The 19,333-nt window shown below is 35.3% G+C and overlaps 1 protein-coding gene across 13 annotated transcripts in view; it reads left to right on the top strand.

The window, feature by feature from the left end:
• Positions 1-18,830, top strand: part of mub (poly(rC)-binding protein mub) — a 160,309-nt gene extending 141,479 nt beyond the window's left edge. For 3 of the 13 annotated variants that reach the window (XM_090106479.1, XM_090106477.1, XM_090106478.1), the window contains 10 exons: positions 2,574-2,630; positions 3,152-3,268; positions 6,356-6,508; positions 8,099-8,206; positions 9,109-9,228; positions 10,445-10,546; positions 12,083-12,182; positions 12,588-12,715; positions 13,104-13,258; positions 14,931-18,259. In XM_090106479.1, coding sequence (XP_089962605.1) covers positions 2,574-2,630; positions 3,152-3,268; positions 6,356-6,508; positions 8,099-8,206; positions 9,109-9,228; positions 10,445-10,546; positions 12,083-12,182; positions 12,588-12,715; positions 13,104-13,258; positions 14,931-15,210 — 1,320 coding nt within the window. In that variant the 3' untranslated portion in view covers positions 15,211-18,259. Of the gene's footprint in view, positions 1-2,573; positions 2,631-3,151; positions 3,269-6,355; positions 6,509-8,098; positions 8,207-9,108; positions 9,229-10,444; positions 10,547-12,082; positions 12,183-12,587; positions 12,716-13,103; positions 13,259-14,930; positions 18,260-18,693 lie in introns of those variants that run through there. The other 10 variants (XM_090106489.1, XM_090106488.1, XM_090106490.1 and 7 more) reach the window with 10 other exon arrangements.
• The last annotated feature ends 503 nt before the right edge of the window (positions 18,831-19,333 follow it).

Genomic DNA, 19,333 nt, shown 5'->3' with positions numbered 1-19,333 from the left:
ATGAACAAAATCAAACGCCATATCCTGAAACTACTTGCATAGAACAACTGCTTAAATTTGAAGGAAACCCAATGCACTGCGAACAACAGCTAATCAATATAGAGAATGTGAGAATTCAAAGAATCACACCTATAAGTTGGATACTTTTCTCAAAATACAGAAATACTCTGACTCAAATTTGCAATGGTGATGTCAGCAAATATCCTGTCGTGGGCACATACATAATGACCATCGACGAACCATGTAGCATCGAGATCCAGAATATAACGATTCGCCCTCACCAAGTAATCACTGAGAATGATCCTGTAGAACCAACAAAAATTATAGTTTTGCCGCAATTACCTGTGAATAGAACTCCAATATTATCCAGTACACGTGTACTCAATATGCGAGGCATCAACTTGGACGAAGTTAAATATATGTCAACGATATTAAAGCAATCAGTGTTCAGTGATAGTGAAATGGTTAACAGTGAAAGAAATTTTAGATTCAGTGCTACTTTAGGCTATACGTCTCTATTTTTAATCTTTGTACTTGTAATTCTATTTTTACTTTACTTACTTCGTTATAAGATATTAAATGTAACATGTCTGCGAAATCATCGGATAGTTATTAAAAATGAACAAACCGATAATTTCGCACTTAAGGAGGGAGGAGTTACGCATCCACCCCAACCCTCGGTATTAGGTTGAGCAATAGCCTTCCGCTGGCCTCAGCAAGACCACCGGAGAGTTCTTGCAATTTAGCATAAGCGTTGCAGTTATTGAAAAACATTTATTTCGCAATAAGGTATCGATTGTATCATTGCATGTAATTCTGGCATTAACATTTGTGACTCCAAATCGTCCACTTGTTATAGTTAATAATTAAATAAGTTTAATTTTAATTTTATTTTTTTTTTTTAAAAAGTCAAAACGCTCCCGCAAAGTTTAACTACCTATTGTTAATTGTGCTAAAAATGACATACAGATTTTATAATTATTACAGTTGTACATAATATTATGAAGACATACAAAAGAGAATTTATATTGTTCACATTATTGTCCTTAAAAAGCATATTTTCAATGAAAATTTTTAAGGGAATCATATCCATAGATTTAATTATTTAATCAAGTTTTTGTAGCACTCATATTATTCTTGTTATTGTATTTTGTTTTGATTACTCATATGATTATATAATATACTAGTGGTCTGCCCCGGCTTCGCTTGTGGTACCTACATGTATAAACTATCCTATCTCTCAAGTTGGATGGAACTGTACATGGTGTGCAAATTTTATTATAATCGGTTAAGTGCTTTAGGAGTCCATTGAGGACAAACATTGTGACACGAGATTTATATATATATATATATATTAAGATTACAAGGGAAGAAATTTATAGTAATCGCAATACATATTAATAATTTTAGCCTTACAGTTTATCAAGTGATGTATAAAAGATTAAACATATTTTATGTATTTAAAATACAAATACTTATTACTATTATGTAATTATAATTTGATTTAATTAAATATTTTACATTATATTTCCTGTGAAAAATTTTTTTAATATAATAATTCTTTGTTGAATGAAACAAAGAAAATCTCAATCCAATTTATACAAAAGCGAAAGCATACTATATAGAAATCAGATCTCATAATATAATAAAACTAAACATTCCATAGAATTGTTTATACTAGTTTTCTTTGCTTTAAATTAGATATCACTAATGAATTCTTTTGTTCATTATGTAAAATTCTGAAATAATTTAAAATTTATTAGCCTGATTACATATTAGTCATTCATTATATGCAAAATTTATTACCATCACAAATAAAGCTGATGTCCGTGCAAATAAATTTCTCGGTCATCATAAGATATATTGATGCTAGTACTTCCCTATAGGATAAGATTAGATATTTACTTTTAATTGGCCGTAATCCAATACAAAGTATTCTTGGCACTCGGCCAGTCATTAGCACTTGTTCTGTTCATCAAATATGTCGATTTGTATCTTTTTGTTATTTACACAATGAAATTTTTGATTTACCTTGCAACTCAGCTTACACAACTTCTCATATTTTCTACAATTTAGTAGTTTCATGAGAACCCCCAAGCATGCTCTTTGCTATTTTTATATTTTACTATCACTACAATATCCATACAGTTGCACATATTTTCAATTTATAGTATTCTAAAATGTATCATGTTATTTTTGTCTAAGTTCTTTGAACTCATGTGCACTTGCGTCTTGAGTCGTCGATTTTGCTCAGCTATTTGTGTACAAAGATTCGCGGCTTTGACGCCTAGACAAACGCATTTACATTGGCCGCATACTGCCGGAGTCAGCTGGCTGCGACGCCAGGAACTGACTGATGTCTACAATGCAGTCAATAAAACTGTCCTCATGCATCCCTGACGCGTCTATAAATGCAAAGACTCGACTTGCTCGTGCTATTGTTGGATCTTAGAGGCGACTCTTTTGTACGTTATAAATCTCAAGCTGTTGAATTAATTACGTATGCATTTGCGGTGCGTTGTTTGCCAATAGTGTGAACTGCATATTTCATTAACCCGCTTTTTTATTTACAGGAGGTTGGCAGTATTATTGGTAAAAAGGGAGAAATTGTAAAGAGATTTAGAGAAGAGGTGAGTCATTGTAATGTTTTTTTTTTTTTTTATACCCAATATGGATAGACTAACTATTTAGGGTTCTTGTTTAAATACATTTATATTTTCTTGTATGCATAAAGCGTATTACGCGATACTTGATGCGATTTTATGCATCGGTAAATATTACTTCACATCCATAATATTGTGTCAGAATCATTAACCGCTGTAAATTCGCAAAACTTTATTCAAACTTGAACTACAATCTCACTTATAAAGCAATTACCATTGAAAATATACAAAAATACTTTTAATTTCAATAAACAACAAAAAAGAAGTCATGTTAAGTTGCCTATTGTTGTACAATTTATTTTTTACTCAATGTGTCATATTTACCATGATTTATTTACTGTTTGTATGACATGCATGTGAAATCTTAACGCCTTTCACGACGTCTCTTACAAAGATGGGTAGCCTAATATCTACGAATAGGTAAATGTATTCAGTGTTTTTATGTATCAGAATTTTTTTTGCTTACGATTTATATTTAATTGTTTCAGTCTGGAGCTAAAATCAACATATCCGATGGATCGTGCCCAGAACGCATTGTCACTGTCACTGGCACTACAAGTGCTATATTCAAAGCATTTACACTTATCTGCAAAAAGTTTGAAGAGGTAATTATTATGTACATTATATCATAAACATACCAAAAATAAAATGACATTTAAATAATATATTGTAAGTTAAGTTTAAAGATAGATAGGTAGGTTAGTAGATCAAGTTTAATCAATGAAATACTTACATACTTGGTTAAAACCAATTTAAGTTTCACTACAAAATTAGATCTTGTGTTAAATTATACCAGCATTTATTTTTGCCAAAAGAAACAACTATTCTCACCAATTAAAGAAGAACAGGTTTCAAACAGATTATTTAATGATAAATTGATGCAAAGTTTAAATCAAAGCTGTCACTGTTTGATATATTTATAACAGGTTATTTGCATAATATTAATTATTTCCTAATTTATTATATACCCAATCCATTTTTTTATTGTATGTATTTTTTTGAGTTAAAAATTAACCTTGCTTGAAATGATAATCTCTACCTATATGTACTCTTTTAGTATGTATTAAATCTTAAGGCAATTACACGGTTCAACGACCTTAATGATTCTGTCACTACATTTGAATTTGTTTTTTTAACCGCCCTCTATAAATATACATCGTTGTTGAAGTAAAAGTGACCAAAGATTATGGAATTGTATACTGTATCGTATTGTATCGTAATGTGTTAGTTGGTTTCTACCTAATTTATGTTTTCTCTGAGAGGCAGTAACATATTACATTTATGAATAGTAAATATTGTGTACTATGTATGTTGTAAATGTAATGTAGGAAGACTCATCTTTCAACATTAACCGTTATAAGCAAAGTCTCTACTACATGACCCATTCTGGAGACCTTAAGATGACTAAGCAAGTAATTATAAGTTCTAGAGTGGGGAACAGTTAAGAAAACACCGATTTAGAAATTAATTTTATTCAACACGGACTCTACTATATTCTGGAGACCTGATGATGGCTAGGGTGGAGAACATCTCACCTACAGAGATATAAAAGATGGAGTACATTATTTGACGTAATTCTATAGAACGGCCTCTACCATGTCATGGTGTATCGAATGGTAATGGTGACCAGGCAAATGTATTTAGCGTTCTAGTAGGAATATATGCATGCAACCTACACACACCGAAAAAAATAGGGGAACGGACAAGAAATCACGTTTTTTTCGACTTGTTATGTATTTTGTAGTTAGGTAGTTTGGGGTTAATTTTTGAAAAACTCGCATAGTTCCCGTTCCCGTGGAATTTCCGGGATAAAATCTATCCTATATTACTCGTGGATAAAGTAGCTTTTGAATGGTGAACGGAATTTTTAAAATCGGTCCAGTAGTTTATGAGCCTATTCATTACAATCAAACAAACAAACAAAGTTTTCCTCTTTATAATATTAGTGTAGAAGAAATCATCGGTTCACCCAGTTAAAAGTGCGGAGGTAACGGAACCAACAAAAAATTCAGTTGAATTGAGAATTTCGTCCTATAATGGCGTCGGCTAAAAATGTTGCTATACGTTTATGTCAGTTTTGACTTTCCTACGATTTTATACAATAATATAAAATTAAATGATTTTATACAATATTAAAAAAAATTGCTGATTTTCGGCGGTATGGCGACCATTTGGAACTGTCTGAAAAGTATGGCATGGCGATTTTCGTACATGGCTACTGGACTATGATTACCTGTGCAAAAATTAGCCTGGTACAAATGGTTGAATTTTTTTTTTAAATCAACGCATTCACGTCGGTATTGTGGGCTGTAAATTACACCGGAAAAGTATGGCATGACACTACCGCCTACTTCTTTTTTATGGGCTATCGGTAAATCCTAAAATTTTTGTGTTACAAATCGTTTGCCTTCCGTAATTTATCCGACGAGTTCGACTAACGCCCACGCGACTAGTCTGCCGGTACCACTGTTCTGACCATGATTTTTCTTTTTGTCATTGCGTACTAAGACCACTGTAGAACCGCCATCCGGTTACAAATGACCCAAAATTTTGTGTCAGTATCTCCCGGCTTTGGATTGTTTTGGACCCTTAAAATATACGATAGAACAGCAATTAATCTTTTTTAAAAAATATTCAAGGCACAGGGAAAATCTGGTTACTGTTTTATAGGTAGGTATGTGTTTTCTGATAATATTTTAAGGTCAAAAATTATCAACACTGGATATTATTCAATGACGCCTTTCAAAAACAAAACTAATTTACAAACAGATTTTTATATCTTTACATACCTATTTTTAACTTTCATTTCATGAACTGCTCATGTAAATACCTATTACAATCTGGTTTAATTTAACAAAACATTCAATTCGGTGAATTTTAGCGTTATTTTGCAAAAAAAACCGCACGTACAGTCCCCCGTCCGAGTCGAACTGACACCGTCAAATTTCGTCGAAAATATGCAATAGAGGTGAGGTTTTATGTGGGTTTTATTATAAATTCGAGTTTTTTCTTGATAATTTAACGATAATAATGAAAATTGAAAAAACAATCAATACAAATTGTTACAAATATCATAACATATTTTTTGGTATAAATTTCATGTATAAATATTTAGCCGTTTTCCTAACAAAATGCGTTTTATGTTCAAAAAGGGGTCGATTTGTATGTATTTTTTTTATGTTTAGGCCGTTCTAAACTGAAAAGTAAACAATACACTTTGTTAATTATATCCTTGAGTATCACATATATTTTTTTTAAGACAATCGTACCAACAGTTTCCTCAACAAAATTCAATATGTATAAGGTGTTTTCCGGTTTTGACCATAGTAATCCCCTTAATCTGTTGACTGCTTTTCACTATTTTATATATTTACATTTCAAATTTAAACGTTTTAAATACTATATCAATTCAAGTTTTTTTTTCTGTTTGATAACATCATAACAAAAAAAATTGGTTTTCTGTAAAGTCGGTTTACTGACGATAGTAGAACGTGACTACGTCCGATTGTGCTTCTTTATCGTTCGTTCCGCGCTCTCGCTTGCTCTTCAAGCCTTACATGGAACGCCTCAGAGCGAGGTAACGCCGCATGAGTCATGTTTATTCGTGCGTGCAGCCGGCTCTATCGAATTATAAGACGTTGTCACGTCAAAAACATATTTCTATATATTTATCGTATATAACATCGTTGCAGTGGTGCTCGCAGTTCAACGAAGGCGGCGGCGGCGGGTCGCGCGCACCGATCACGTTGCGTCTCATCGTGCCCGCGTCGCAGTGCGGCTCGCTCATCGGCAAGGGCGGCTCCAAGATCAAGGAGATACGTGACGTCACGGGGGCTAATATACAGGTCAGATTTTTCATTTATTGATAGGCTAGCTCGCACAGCTAGAATAGCCATAGCTTGTCCAGGATTGATCGGGAAAAAACGACATGAAATATAGCCAAGGCCTATTAGGCCAGTGGAAATTAACATTAAATTCGCAAAGCACGATGTAGATTTGAATTATTGGTATGTTGTTTGGATCAGTTAGGGTGATGTAAATCCCAATTTGCAACTTCGAAAAAGTTGTGCTCGCTGCGCACCACGTGATAAACTGCGAAAATTTTGGACTTTTTTCACTTTTTGCTCTAAAAGTCATAAACTATGCGTTTCCGACAAGTATGATTCAGTACATAAATTAAGGTTATTAAATTTGCAACAATTTAAGCCTAACCGCAGCTCTCTAAACCTTATAACGACTAAACTGTGGCCATTCGAAGATGGTTCATTTTTCCCGAAATATTGAAATTTTTAGTTTTGCTCCCGTTTGAAGCAAAATATTGGCAAAAACCGCTCGTTCTATGAGAAGTTCGTATAATAAAGTTGTAGTGCATTTAATTTTCTTTCATAAGAGCATAGAACAAAGTCTGTGAGACAAATATTTCACACACAATATCTGAAAAACAAAAAGAAGGTAGAAATAGATTTTTAAAGAATTGGAAACTGAGAGCATATAAAATCATAAAAAGAATAATACTTTTTCATTTGCAGGATAGGTAATTAACAAAATTACAAAATATGGGAAAGTAGGAAAAAAGATTATACGCAAATAATAAACTGCGAAAATTTTGGACTTTTTTCACTTTTTGCTCTAAAAGTCATAAACTATGCGTTTCCGACAAGTATCATTCAGTACATAAATTAAGGTTATTAAATTTGCAACAATTTAAGCCTAATTAAAGCTCTCTAAATCTTAAAGCGACTAAACTGTGGCCATTCCAAGATGGTTCATTTTTCCCGAAATATTGAAATTTTTAGTTTTGCTCCCGTTTGAAGCAAAATATTGGCAAAAACCGCTCGTTCTATGAGAAGGTCGTATAATAAAGTTGTAGTGCATTTAATTTTCTTTCATTAGAGCATAGAACAAAGTCTGTGAGACAAATAGTTCACTCACAATATCTGAAAAACAAAAAGAAGGTAGAAATAGATTTTTAAAGAATTGAAACTGAGGGCATATAAAATCATAAAAAGGATAATACTTTTTCATTTGCAGTATAAGTAATTAACAAAATTACAAAGCTAATTAAATTTGCAAGGGCTTCAATTCAAACAAATAATCAAGTCTTTACTCTTTATAATATCAGTGTAAAGCACAATATAAATCAATACAATTGGATCGTGATACAATCAAAAAGTTGTCTGAAGCAAAACTCTGCCTACGCGTCTTTTAGGCAGAATTGTCTAATGAGCGAAAGAATAGATTTTGATCATTACTGAAATTTACAACCCTAACCCCTTTAGTCTACAACCCCGCTTAGATACTTTTGGCAACTTTTTAATACGAAATTTTGTTTTGTCTATGATGTAATTATTGCCCAATTAAGAAATCAAACCCCAATACAATCTCATAGGTGTATAAAAAACAAAAAAAAGTAACAAGAATATATTATGTTGCAGGTTGCAAGTGAGATGTTGCCAAACTCGACTGAAAGAGCAGTTACAATCAGTGGCACTTGTGATGCGATAACACAGTGTATTTATCACATCTGCTGTGTTATGCTTGAGGTAAGAATATTCACCAATAAATACATATAATATAAGTAAGAATAATCACATTGGAAATGATAGTGATATGTAGAATAATATGGAATCCAACATGTAAATAAATATATTTTATAAAAATAAAAATAAGTTGGTTTATTGTTTTTTACCACTCTGATTGATTTTAAATTAAATAGAGACTATTTACATCGAAATTTGATATTGATTAAAATTACAATGTGTCCGGAAAAGTTTTACAATTTCAATATGGTTAGGGAGCCAGGTGCAAATTTGGTTAACTATTTCCTCTCAAGAGAATTCGTCAGACGCATGAGAGTATAGTATTATAAAGCCTCGTGAACGTCAGCTGGCGCTCGGTTGGGGGGGTGAGCGGTTGTAGCCTCCCACGCACATAGGAAAAAAAATACATTCATTCATTCATTTCCTCTCAGCTAAAAATTTGTCAAATTGTAGCTAACCCAATATCTCAACGAAAAAAAATAGTCAGCTGGTTACAACATGGTGTATTATACGTCAGCTGGTGTCTCGAACATGAAAGTTAAATTTAAAGAAAAATTTATTTTCCGTTATTTCCTCTCAAACAAAAATTTACCTGATGATAGCTTATATGTAACTGTGGATAAATATATATGTCAGCTGGCTGTATCTTGGTGGAAAAACCGTCAGCTGATACGGGAGGCTACAACCGCTCTTCCCCCCAACCGAGCTCCAGCTGACGTTCACGAGGCTTCATAATACTATACTTTGATGCATTTTACTAATTACCGCTTGAGAGGAAATTGGTCATAAAATCTGCTGCTGGCTCCCGGACCAATATTAGAACGAAAATCTATTCAAAATTTTACAATTTAAATATTAGAACGAAAATTACGTAGTTAGCTACATAATGGGCAAAAATATTTCAGAGCCCACCAAAAGGAGCGACAATCCCATACAGACCAAAGCCGAATGTGGCCGGGCCAGTGATATTGGCCGGAGGACAGGCGTACACTATACAAGGAAACTATGCTGTGCCTGCGCAAGATGTAAGTTTTTATAGAACTTATTTATTTTTTATATTTGTGTTAAATGTTCTAATGTTTTAATCAGAAGTGAACAATTATGAGATGAAAACCATTACAGATTTTAGTTTAAGGTTATTGGAATGTAATAAATGATGCAATGCAAAATTTTATACAGCTAAAATATTGCAGGTTAATTTTTTATTTATTTGTAAAGATACCACGGTGAAAAATGGTATTGTGAAAAGTTTTCAACTTCAGTATTTTATTCATATTTACGTAAATGCAATGAAAGGCACTCTTTATTATTTATGTTAGGGTCATCAATATCACTCACATCACAACTCATCATTTATTTTCTGCTATTTATTATAAAGACGCGGGTATTTTCATTCCTTGTCAAAGTTTTGGACCACAGATACTTGTACAATATGTAAGGCAAAAGAGGTAAGATCAGGAAATATAGTTGATTTCATAACAATGACCTTATTAGCTGTGCAAGAGTAATATGATACAAGCTGTGCAAGAGTCATACTGTGAAGTTTATTAGTACTAAGAACCAGAAAGTTTTTAAATGATAGTTTTATTCAAACATTTAAATTAAAAGCAAACATAATGTTTGACTCGTGTTTCAATTTCGTTTTAATATTCCAGCATTATAATTTTATAAAATAGGTTGAATGTAGGTTGCTTTCTTCCAATTCGAAATAGAAACAACTTAATCTTTGTTAAGTTTCTCGAAATATCTTTAGTGCCGCTGACACTGTCGGTATATTTGGAACGTAGGTAATTATTAAATTTCGACGCCTCCGTCTAAAAGAGTTGTATAGGCCGCAGTTAAAGTACAGGTGTGTTAGGTAAACGAAACCACCATTCAAAGAAGTGGAATAGGGTGCAGTCAGAGCGCAGGCAGTTTGTAGCTAATCGACTCCACCATTCAAAAGAGTGGGATAAAAGTATTGAAATGAGAGGCCTACGACCATTCAATCGAGTGGCATAGGCCGCAACCAGTATACAGGCAGGGTGTTAGCTAATCAGAGCCGCCATTCAGTCGAGTGGCAGGCCGCAGTGGTACAGGCAGTGTGTTAGCTAATCGACGCTACCATTCAAAAGAGTGGCATAGGAGCATCGAATCTAGTGGTATAGGGCGCAGTGGCATAGGAGCATCGAATCTAGTGGCATAGGGCGCAGTGGTACAGACTACAGGCAGGGCGTGGCTAAGCGTGTGTGCCGTTGGCAGGCGGTGTGCGCGCCGGTGTTCCCCCTGCTGGAGATGAAGCCGCCCCTCGCGGGCGCGCTGCCGCCGCACCACCTGCTGCCGCCGCCGCTGCACGACCACCTTGTGAGTGCCCGCCGACCTCATAGACCCCGCGACCCCGCGACCCCCCGCGGCCCCGCGACCCCGCGACCTAACCACCTCGCTAACTGCTCTATGACTATTTGACGCTCGATGTTCGTTCGCGATTGATTAACCGTCTCGATTAACGTTAAATTCGATAGGGATTACGAAAAATTGCATTATAATTATATATATACCGATAAAAGTTGTCATTAAATTCTGAGTAGGTAATTTTCGATTAGACGAGGTATGATCAAAACAAAAAATACTTTTCTTGACTAACATAATATAATTGCTTGGTATCAGTAAGTTAGAAGCCCTATAGGATCTTAATATATATATTTTTTTAATTATAGTTTCCAATGTATAGTCGTAATCATAGTACGCGTGAAATTATTACACCGTGAAGAACTGCGTTGTACTCGGACTCGGACTTCAAACAAATTGCGAATAACAAGAACATACGGCGTAAATATTCATTTAGTAACTATCCAAGTATCCCCCATATTGTTATGTAAATACCGGTATTAGAAAAACTAGTAAAATGGATCTATGAGGTTGTGTGGTATGTTGAGTGCATATTTTGATTGGTGCTGCCCCGGTTGCCCACAAAATGGATGTTTGGTACCAAAGCCCCTGTAGACAGCCCCTGTGACTAAATTAATAGACTTAGTTGTCCCGGTGATGTGGTCCACAGTTGTAATTTATTGCGCTGCAACCCCGTGCTTTTAGGATCATGAATAATCCTTTATATTTATTGCACGAGATCCCTGCGCCTAGTATGTAGATCCATCCCTTAGACAGCTTTTTATTCTTTTCAGCACTTTACGCATATTATAGGATTACATGTTTATTAATTATATAGAATATTATTATATTCACAGTAAGCTTTATCTGTTTGTTTTCTGGCATCGCCGTGATAAATGCTTTTACGTTATCGTCTATTCACTCGCGTTTTGATTATGTAATAATCATATAAGCATTCCTCTATTGCACCTGTTCTTTACTTTGCCTTTACCTCACCTTATTCCACTGTTTTATTTTTGCTCCTCAATGATTAACATCCTCAGAACATTGAGCGCATGACTGTTATGCGATTAAATTTCGTCGTTAGATTCATCAAGTCATGTATCCTACTGTTGTCGGTGCATAAATTAGGGCAGCACCACTCCTTAGCTCACAATGTGGTTGAAAATATAAGAATGAGCTGAGAGCCCATACTATCCAAATATCCAAATTGAACCTTCCTTTTACAGTTAGCTGATTTGTTGGAGATATTAGAAATGTAATAAGTTCAAAAATTTAAGGGAACAACATATTTTATATTTACTACTATATTTTAGTGTCGTTTTTACCCAGGTATCCTATCCAGCGATCCCATCCCGGCCATGTCAGAAGAAACGAAAACAAGCAGCTGAAGCTCTTTAACGTAAAAAAGTCTTGAGAAAAATGGGAACTCTTGTTTCCGCGTAAATTTTAAACTGTATAAAATGTGATCAATTGAAAATATAGATAATTTATCAATTGGTTCGTTTTTAGATGGGAGGATTGGCAAAATCTCCACTTGCTGGTTTAGCTGCTCTTGGCCTGGGAGGTCTTGCACCGGCCAATGCGAGTGGCCTCAATCCTGCAGGTAAGGGTTAGTTCTATCCAGTTACTTATTCTATCGTTGGGTTTTGGCTTCATGTCTGTGAGATGCTTCAATTGTATTTGTAGGCATTTATTATGAAATCTCGTTCGACTATTATTATTTTATGTGTATGTATGCGAGTGTGTTTGCTTTTCATTGTACGTTATTTATGTATGAAAATTTGCTTTTATTTCTTGGAAAATGAGTTCGGTGGATGTCTTGATTATTTTTTTATTGATGATATCGTCTTGATTATGATTTTATTGATTAATACCGAATAAAAGCAAACACTAGGAAAGAAACCTATTACAAATTTCTACAAGTGATGGAACCTCTCGCTCTGATAATTCAAAGTTCACATTTTAGAAAGCGTATAAATATTTTCATAAAATAAACTTCTGTAATATGCACCAGCAGCACTAGCTGCGTTGGCGGGATCTCAGCTGCGCACGTCGAACCAGGGCCGCAACCAGCCCGCCTCCAACCAGCAGTCGCACGAGATGACCGTGCCCAACGAGCTTATTGGCTGCATTATTGGCAAGGTGGGTAGTTGTAGTCTATTTCATTTGTGGAAGAATTTAAGCTCTTCCATTGTTTTCCACTTCTTGAACTGTCACTAGTAAGTAACCATTTCAGATTACATACTTTAAGACTTAAAATTATTTAAGTAATAATTTTAAATCTTAAATTTTAATAACTTCGCTAAGTGTAAATTTTTGTGAGCTGTTTGACACGTTTCTGTAAATAATAAATAAGTAATTGAAATTTTGTCGTAAAACTTATTTGACTACCGCACATAGGGACATCCCTTTATACCACCACTATAAAAATCGTCCAATTCGTCTAAGTAGCTAATTAATTGTTTTGTAAACCTATCCTTGACCACACTACCGTAACTGTCTTCAAGTCGACACTCGTAAAACGTTCCAGGGCGGCACCAAAATCGCGGAGATCCGTCAGATATCGGGCGCGATGATCAGGATATCGAACTGCGAGGAGCGCGAGGGCGGCTCCACCGACCGCACCATCACTATCACCGGCAACCCAGACTCCGTTGCGCTTGCGCAGTACCTCATCAACATGAGGTATGTACCCCCATACACCCCCACACACTACACTAACACCAACACTAACCCCACTACCGAATCCCCCGATTTGATACTGAAATTTACTCCGATTCATTTTTAAACCTAGATCTCATTTCTCCTCGCTCCCCGATTTGTAATAGTAGAGGTTACCTGATCACGTCCGTTTTATAAATGCCTAGTCCGCCTCGAATTTTTTAACTCTATCCCTTGATTTTCCTTTAATTTTTCTGTACCTTGGCTGGGGCGTTTCGAAGTGCGTTTGTAGATCGATGAAAATTAATAGCAATCCGAGATGACGCGTTGCTTTTTAAATCATAATTGTACTCGTACTAACCAATTAGATTTTCCAAAAAAAAATTGACAATTATATTAGAATCTACATATTGATATATTTATGAATATGCGTTTTACCGACGTTAACGTCTAGTACCCAAAATATTCAGCAATCATGTACCATGATCGGTCTTAAATTATGACGAAATATCATTTCAGTGTGAAAAGTTAACAAGAATCCATGAAATGAAATCCAATCAGATAGAATAAGAATAATATGATGTTCAGAAGACATACTAAATGAGTTTCAACAAGTGAATAAACAAATACCTATACTTATTATTTGTTATAATATTATTTAATTTAATAGCAAATGTTGATTTGATATTCGATTTGTTGATTGTCTTTATTATTGTTACATATATGTATCATTGATTATTTATCAAAATTGATAATATCTATAGTTTATGCGTTTTGTAAAATAACTCAACTAAATACATTTATAAAACTGTACAAATCACTATGTTTGTTTCATTTTAAAAACCTTGTCTAATTAATTTAAATAATGCTTATAAAATGATATGAAATCCAAAAGTAAAAATATTCAAAGAAAATAATGGACATTACTCTGAATGTCTGAATATAAAACCAATAATCACGTTACGTAACTTAAATTGATAAATATTGAATTATAGTAATTATAATAAAAAGTACGGTCGTCTCGGATCGATAGTTAAGAATGAGAAATTCCGCCTAGTTCTTTAGTTTGTTCTCCTAAATAAAAACAATGAAAACTAAGCATAAATATATTTAGTTTATTGACGATTAAATCGATGAAAATAATGACTAATTCCTACGGATTAGTCAGATATTTTATCGAAACTAATGTGTTATTGTTGCTTTTTGATATGAAATAAAAATATTCTATTTCAAAAGGCAAATACAGACTAATAAATTTGCAGAAGATTAAATATAATAAAAGTGAAAAGAACCACTTTCGAAACTATAATTATTCAAATATATCGGTTACCACAGCTCACAGTGCAGCTCGGATATCTTTAATCGAAATTGTAGATAGTGCTTCAAAAATAAAATATGAATTATTAGAAGGAGTAAGTTGATGCCAAAAGTTTCAAAAGATGAGGCAAATGTAAATTTAGCCAAGAAAATAAAACATGATAAATAGACAATAGCGTAGAAAGAACTAGGCGGCAGTCGTAAGAGTAGGTTTTTATTGTACATATTTAAAAAATAAAAGCACATAATGTCTCTGGACTATAATCCAGAGGTGGCGCGAACACCCTGTGCTGAGGGGTGCCTTTATAAAAAAAAAAGAGTAGGTCGCATTCGAAGCGTCCCACGGCCCGCCTGACCGCGTGTTCCTGTCCCGCCCCAGTGTGGAGCTGCAGAAGGCGAATCTCGAGGGGGGGTCGAGTTCGGGCGGGAACACGAGCCCGCTCGCGTCGGCCATCCCGCTGGCGCAGTTGCTCAGCAAGAGCGGGGCGCTCGGGGCCCTCAGCTCGCTGTCGGCGCTGGGCGGGCTCACCGACCTGCTGGCCGGCGGGCCCGCGCCCGTGCAGACCACCGGCGTGCACCGCGCGCACAAGCCCTTCCGCCGCCACGACGACGAGCCCGCCAAGACCTCCAAGGAGCGCAACAAATACAGCCCCTACTAGGCGCTAGCTCCCCGCTCCCGCACCCCGCACCCCGCTCCCCGCACCCTGTACACTGTATGGATGCGGCTTAGCTTGTGGCTCAAAGTGACGGATCACAATAAAATATTGCTTACAATTCGAATCTAGAGTCGTAATCACAGAACATATAAAATAGGTTAGAAAGGCCTTGTAGGCGGGGCAGACGCGCCAAGGATATGAGCACTGCTCACATCTTCATCATGCGTATGATTCGTTCCATTTTAAATCGCGTGATCGCGCGGCGCTATGATTGGCTAGATTTGAAATTGCAAATATGTGCGTAAGCGGACTTGCGCGGACTTGGCCACACCCACAGGCGACACCGGTTCTTATAGGAACGGCGAATTATTGCCATTCTAACCTCTTTTATATGTTCTGTGGTCGTAATAGTGAATCGAGTATGCAGTGATATATAAATATCGCATAAAAACAATATAACGTGGTCCAAAGAGTGTTCTATTTTTCCAAGAAACTACAATTTTAAGCGTTCTATATAGTGTACATAGTGCAGGAGTAATGAAATGGTTGGTCACTTTAAAAATGTTCGGGATTGAATTATGAGACTTGCGAAATGTGAATTGTAATCTACATAATTGATTCCTAATTTTTTTTATGTTCTGAGCGCCGTCAAATACGCGCCTCGCTGTCAAAAAGTATGTGTAGATTCGCAACTTCGCGACGGCCGTTTTGTTCTAAGATTAGACGTATTGAAAATTCTTTAGTTTAGTCGAGCTTATAATTAACAAATATGTTTGAGCTCAAGTTATTACACGAGTGCTCCGAAACTCGCAGTAAGTAGAGCTTTTGGCTCTTTAAAACTTTTGTATGGCTCGCAATGAGTCTGTGAGGAAAACTAAAAATTTGCGTTAGTTTGAGCGTGTATTTAAAACGCGATGTTATTGTATGACGTATAACATGTCTAACTTGATTAATAAGTTATATTTATTATCATAATTAGTAGCTACGGTCAGTTAAGGAAGGAATATATGCGCATAAAATCATATCTATAAAATATTATAATTATTTTATACTTTTCAGTATTAACCAATTTTTAATGCAAACTTACATGGACAATATTGCACGTGTGAGCATTGTATATAAAACTATTCTATATTACTTTGCATTATTTAAAACGAACAAATACAGCTAGTTGTAAAGTTCACTTGTGATAGAAACGTGATTATTTTTCTATCTATTACTGAACGCAATATCATAATTATTATAACTCATCTCTGATACTGGAGCGTACAGTTCCTACATAATATGTCGTTTTACATTTATAACTGTGCTATTATTAATGTATATATTTTTATACTTTCTTGGCTGATCGTAACTAGATTCTCACTTTATAGTCGTTTGTGACTAAAGTCATAGTTTTCGATATCGCTGTTAGGTGATGACGAATTTGAACTGAACTCATCCAAAGAAGTCGAGATGTTTCATAAGTCCAAAAGGACACGCAGTTTTATTTAGTTTTAAGTATAAAGTCTTATTTCAACGTATTTATTATATAATTATGAAATTATCTGACCAAGGAAGAAATGGAAATCTCTTTGTTGAAAAGGAACGGTTATTAGATGTGAATATTGTAAGATATACTTATGTCTGAATATAAGTCCAATACTATCGATTAAAGGTTATTTTGTTAACTCAAAAAATGATAATGCAATAAACAAGGCAATAATTATACCATTTATCTATTCACTTGGTTGTACAATACTAATGTTATACATGAAAATATGAAGTAATTGAACATTTTTCAAATCAACATCCAGTCATTTCTTACATGTCAATTGTCTCGCAGAGACAATAAAAATGAGTAAAGGCAAATATTTTCTTTATTATTAAATCGAGGACAATCAAAAGTAATATGACTTACAATGACTAGGGATCGTGACAATAGTAGTAATATACATAAAGGAAAGCTTATAGGCTGTAAAATTTACAGAGCGCTTCGTATTAGAGTCTAAATGAGCCGAACTACAGGGTGTATAGTAAAGACATCAAACTATACTTCATTAAATTAAATGGATATGGTATGTGAGCATTTGTGAGGCATACAAGTATTACTGTAGAGTAATTTAGTATTTTATGGATGTTATGACCAAAATTGTATTTTTTAATACGTATATAAACGTAATACAACTTTCATTTCTTTAGTTATCTGTGGCGGGATGAAGAGAAATCAATTTTTATTTATACAATATGACAAAGTGTTTTACAGTTGAATCGTTTAAAGTATCTTGAAGTATCGTTTGGTGACTGCAAGTACATGTTGACTCTGATTATTTTTAAATTAAAGATGTAGTTTGTATTGAAATAGTTTAGAAATATGAAAATACGGTTGCCGTAAATATTTTATATTTATAACAATCCATTATAATAGAACAAGTGGTTTGGTTGAGACTCGTTTATAAGAATATTTTTTTTAATAAATTGGCATTGGCATGGCATTTTAACATTTCATTTATTAATTTTGAAACCACTTATTCTATTGTAAAGGGAAATAATTTGCTGTTTATTACATAAATCGATCTTTTTCTTATCGTAAATAACACTTTAATGTTTATCTCTTATATTCACTTAATAATAGTTTTATTATTATCGTGTGTTTGCACAATGATTGAGCTGATTCAAATTTTTACATTATTTATAATGGTATTAAGAAAAATTCATATAGAGTTAGTACGGAATATTTTGTATTCCGATGAGTAAAGGCAAGCGAAGTCACCGAGTTAGTGTGCATTAGATCGTTAGCGTTAGATAGTCGTGCCTTCGCGTTGCCTTTATCTCATCCGATAAGTTAGAACTAACATAAAATCGAGGTCCAATTCGAACGTGTTTAACATTAGATGTAGATGTGACTAAAAGCAGATTATTTGCCTGCCAATGTAATTTTATTTGTAATAAAAATCATGTTATTTTTAAGGTAGTAGACATTTTCATAACTTTTCAGGAATCTTATTACTCGCTAGTAAATTTAAGGAAAGATATTGTTTTTAGTACATACTTAATAAAATCATAACGATAATTGTGTTTTTATTTCCCTCTGACTAATGCGTGTATTCGTCAAGCACAGGTTAAGTGTAATAATGTAAATGTAAAAGACTCCTTCAAGACCCACGCCATTTCCTGCCTACTCAGGCACAAACACTTCCCGTGATACCTGAAATGCTGAATTTTGGTTCACCGAGAACCCACATCCTACAGCTCACCGGACACCCACATCCCGGTAAGACGTTTCCTTTACATTTTAATTTGCGTCCTAGTTATATCCATTAATCTGATCACGCTAATCTTTTAAATCACATCGACACCGATTCAATTCTCCTACACCAGTTCGATCCATCCAATGCAGTGTTACTAGACGTGTTCTCGACGCCGCGTGCGGCATCGTTAGATTATTAGATTCACTATGTCTATCGGAGGTATCCCGTTGATGTTCGAACGGCGCTGGTGTTTCAGGATCACGATGGAGACGGCCGGCCTGCCGCTGCCCGGCTACCACTACATCGCGCCCAACCACATAGTGAAGGCGCCGATCCATTGAATGGGGCTGCGCGGCGGGGGGGCCCCGCGCCCGCCCGCACCCCCGCCGCCGCCCGCCCCGCCCGCACCGCCCGCACCGCCCGCCGCTCTCACTCCCATCTACTTCTTCAAGTGACACGATCCAACGCGCGAACAAATATTTTCTCTGGGGGAAGCGATCGGCGATAGCCGAATGTATGTTTACATTTGTTACGAGTTTATAAGTATTTTAGATATTCTTATATTTATTCTCCACTGTTCGATCGATCGGAGGGCGACGTGTCGGTCGCGGAATCGATCGTCTGAAAGTTAAAAGATAAGATTTTTGAACGTATTATTTTTAAATTTGAACGACCGGCGCCCGACCGGGGCCGGTGAACGACGCCCCAATCTCGTTCACCGCTCACGGGCCGCGTCGCGACGTCGGTGAGTTGATCGAATTTACTATGGATTTAAGCGATCAAGTGTTTCAATCGACGGCTGGATTCTTTTTAAAACGGTCGGCGAGGTGCCGATCGTGATCGTAATGTTCAAATGATATTTATTGAAGCGAGCGTCGGCGTAGGAGTAGATGCGT

Source organism: Colias eurytheme, chromosome 10, assembly GCF_061535395.1.
Source record: "Colias eurytheme isolate Ceu_HAF_F1 chromosome 10, ilColEury1 Martin Lab GWU primary, whole genome shotgun sequence".
Lineage (NCBI taxonomy): Eukaryota > Metazoa > Arthropoda > Insecta > Lepidoptera > Pieridae > Colias > Colias eurytheme.
Note: the sequence above shows the minus strand (reverse complement) of the source record. Positions and strands in the feature narration are given on the sequence as shown.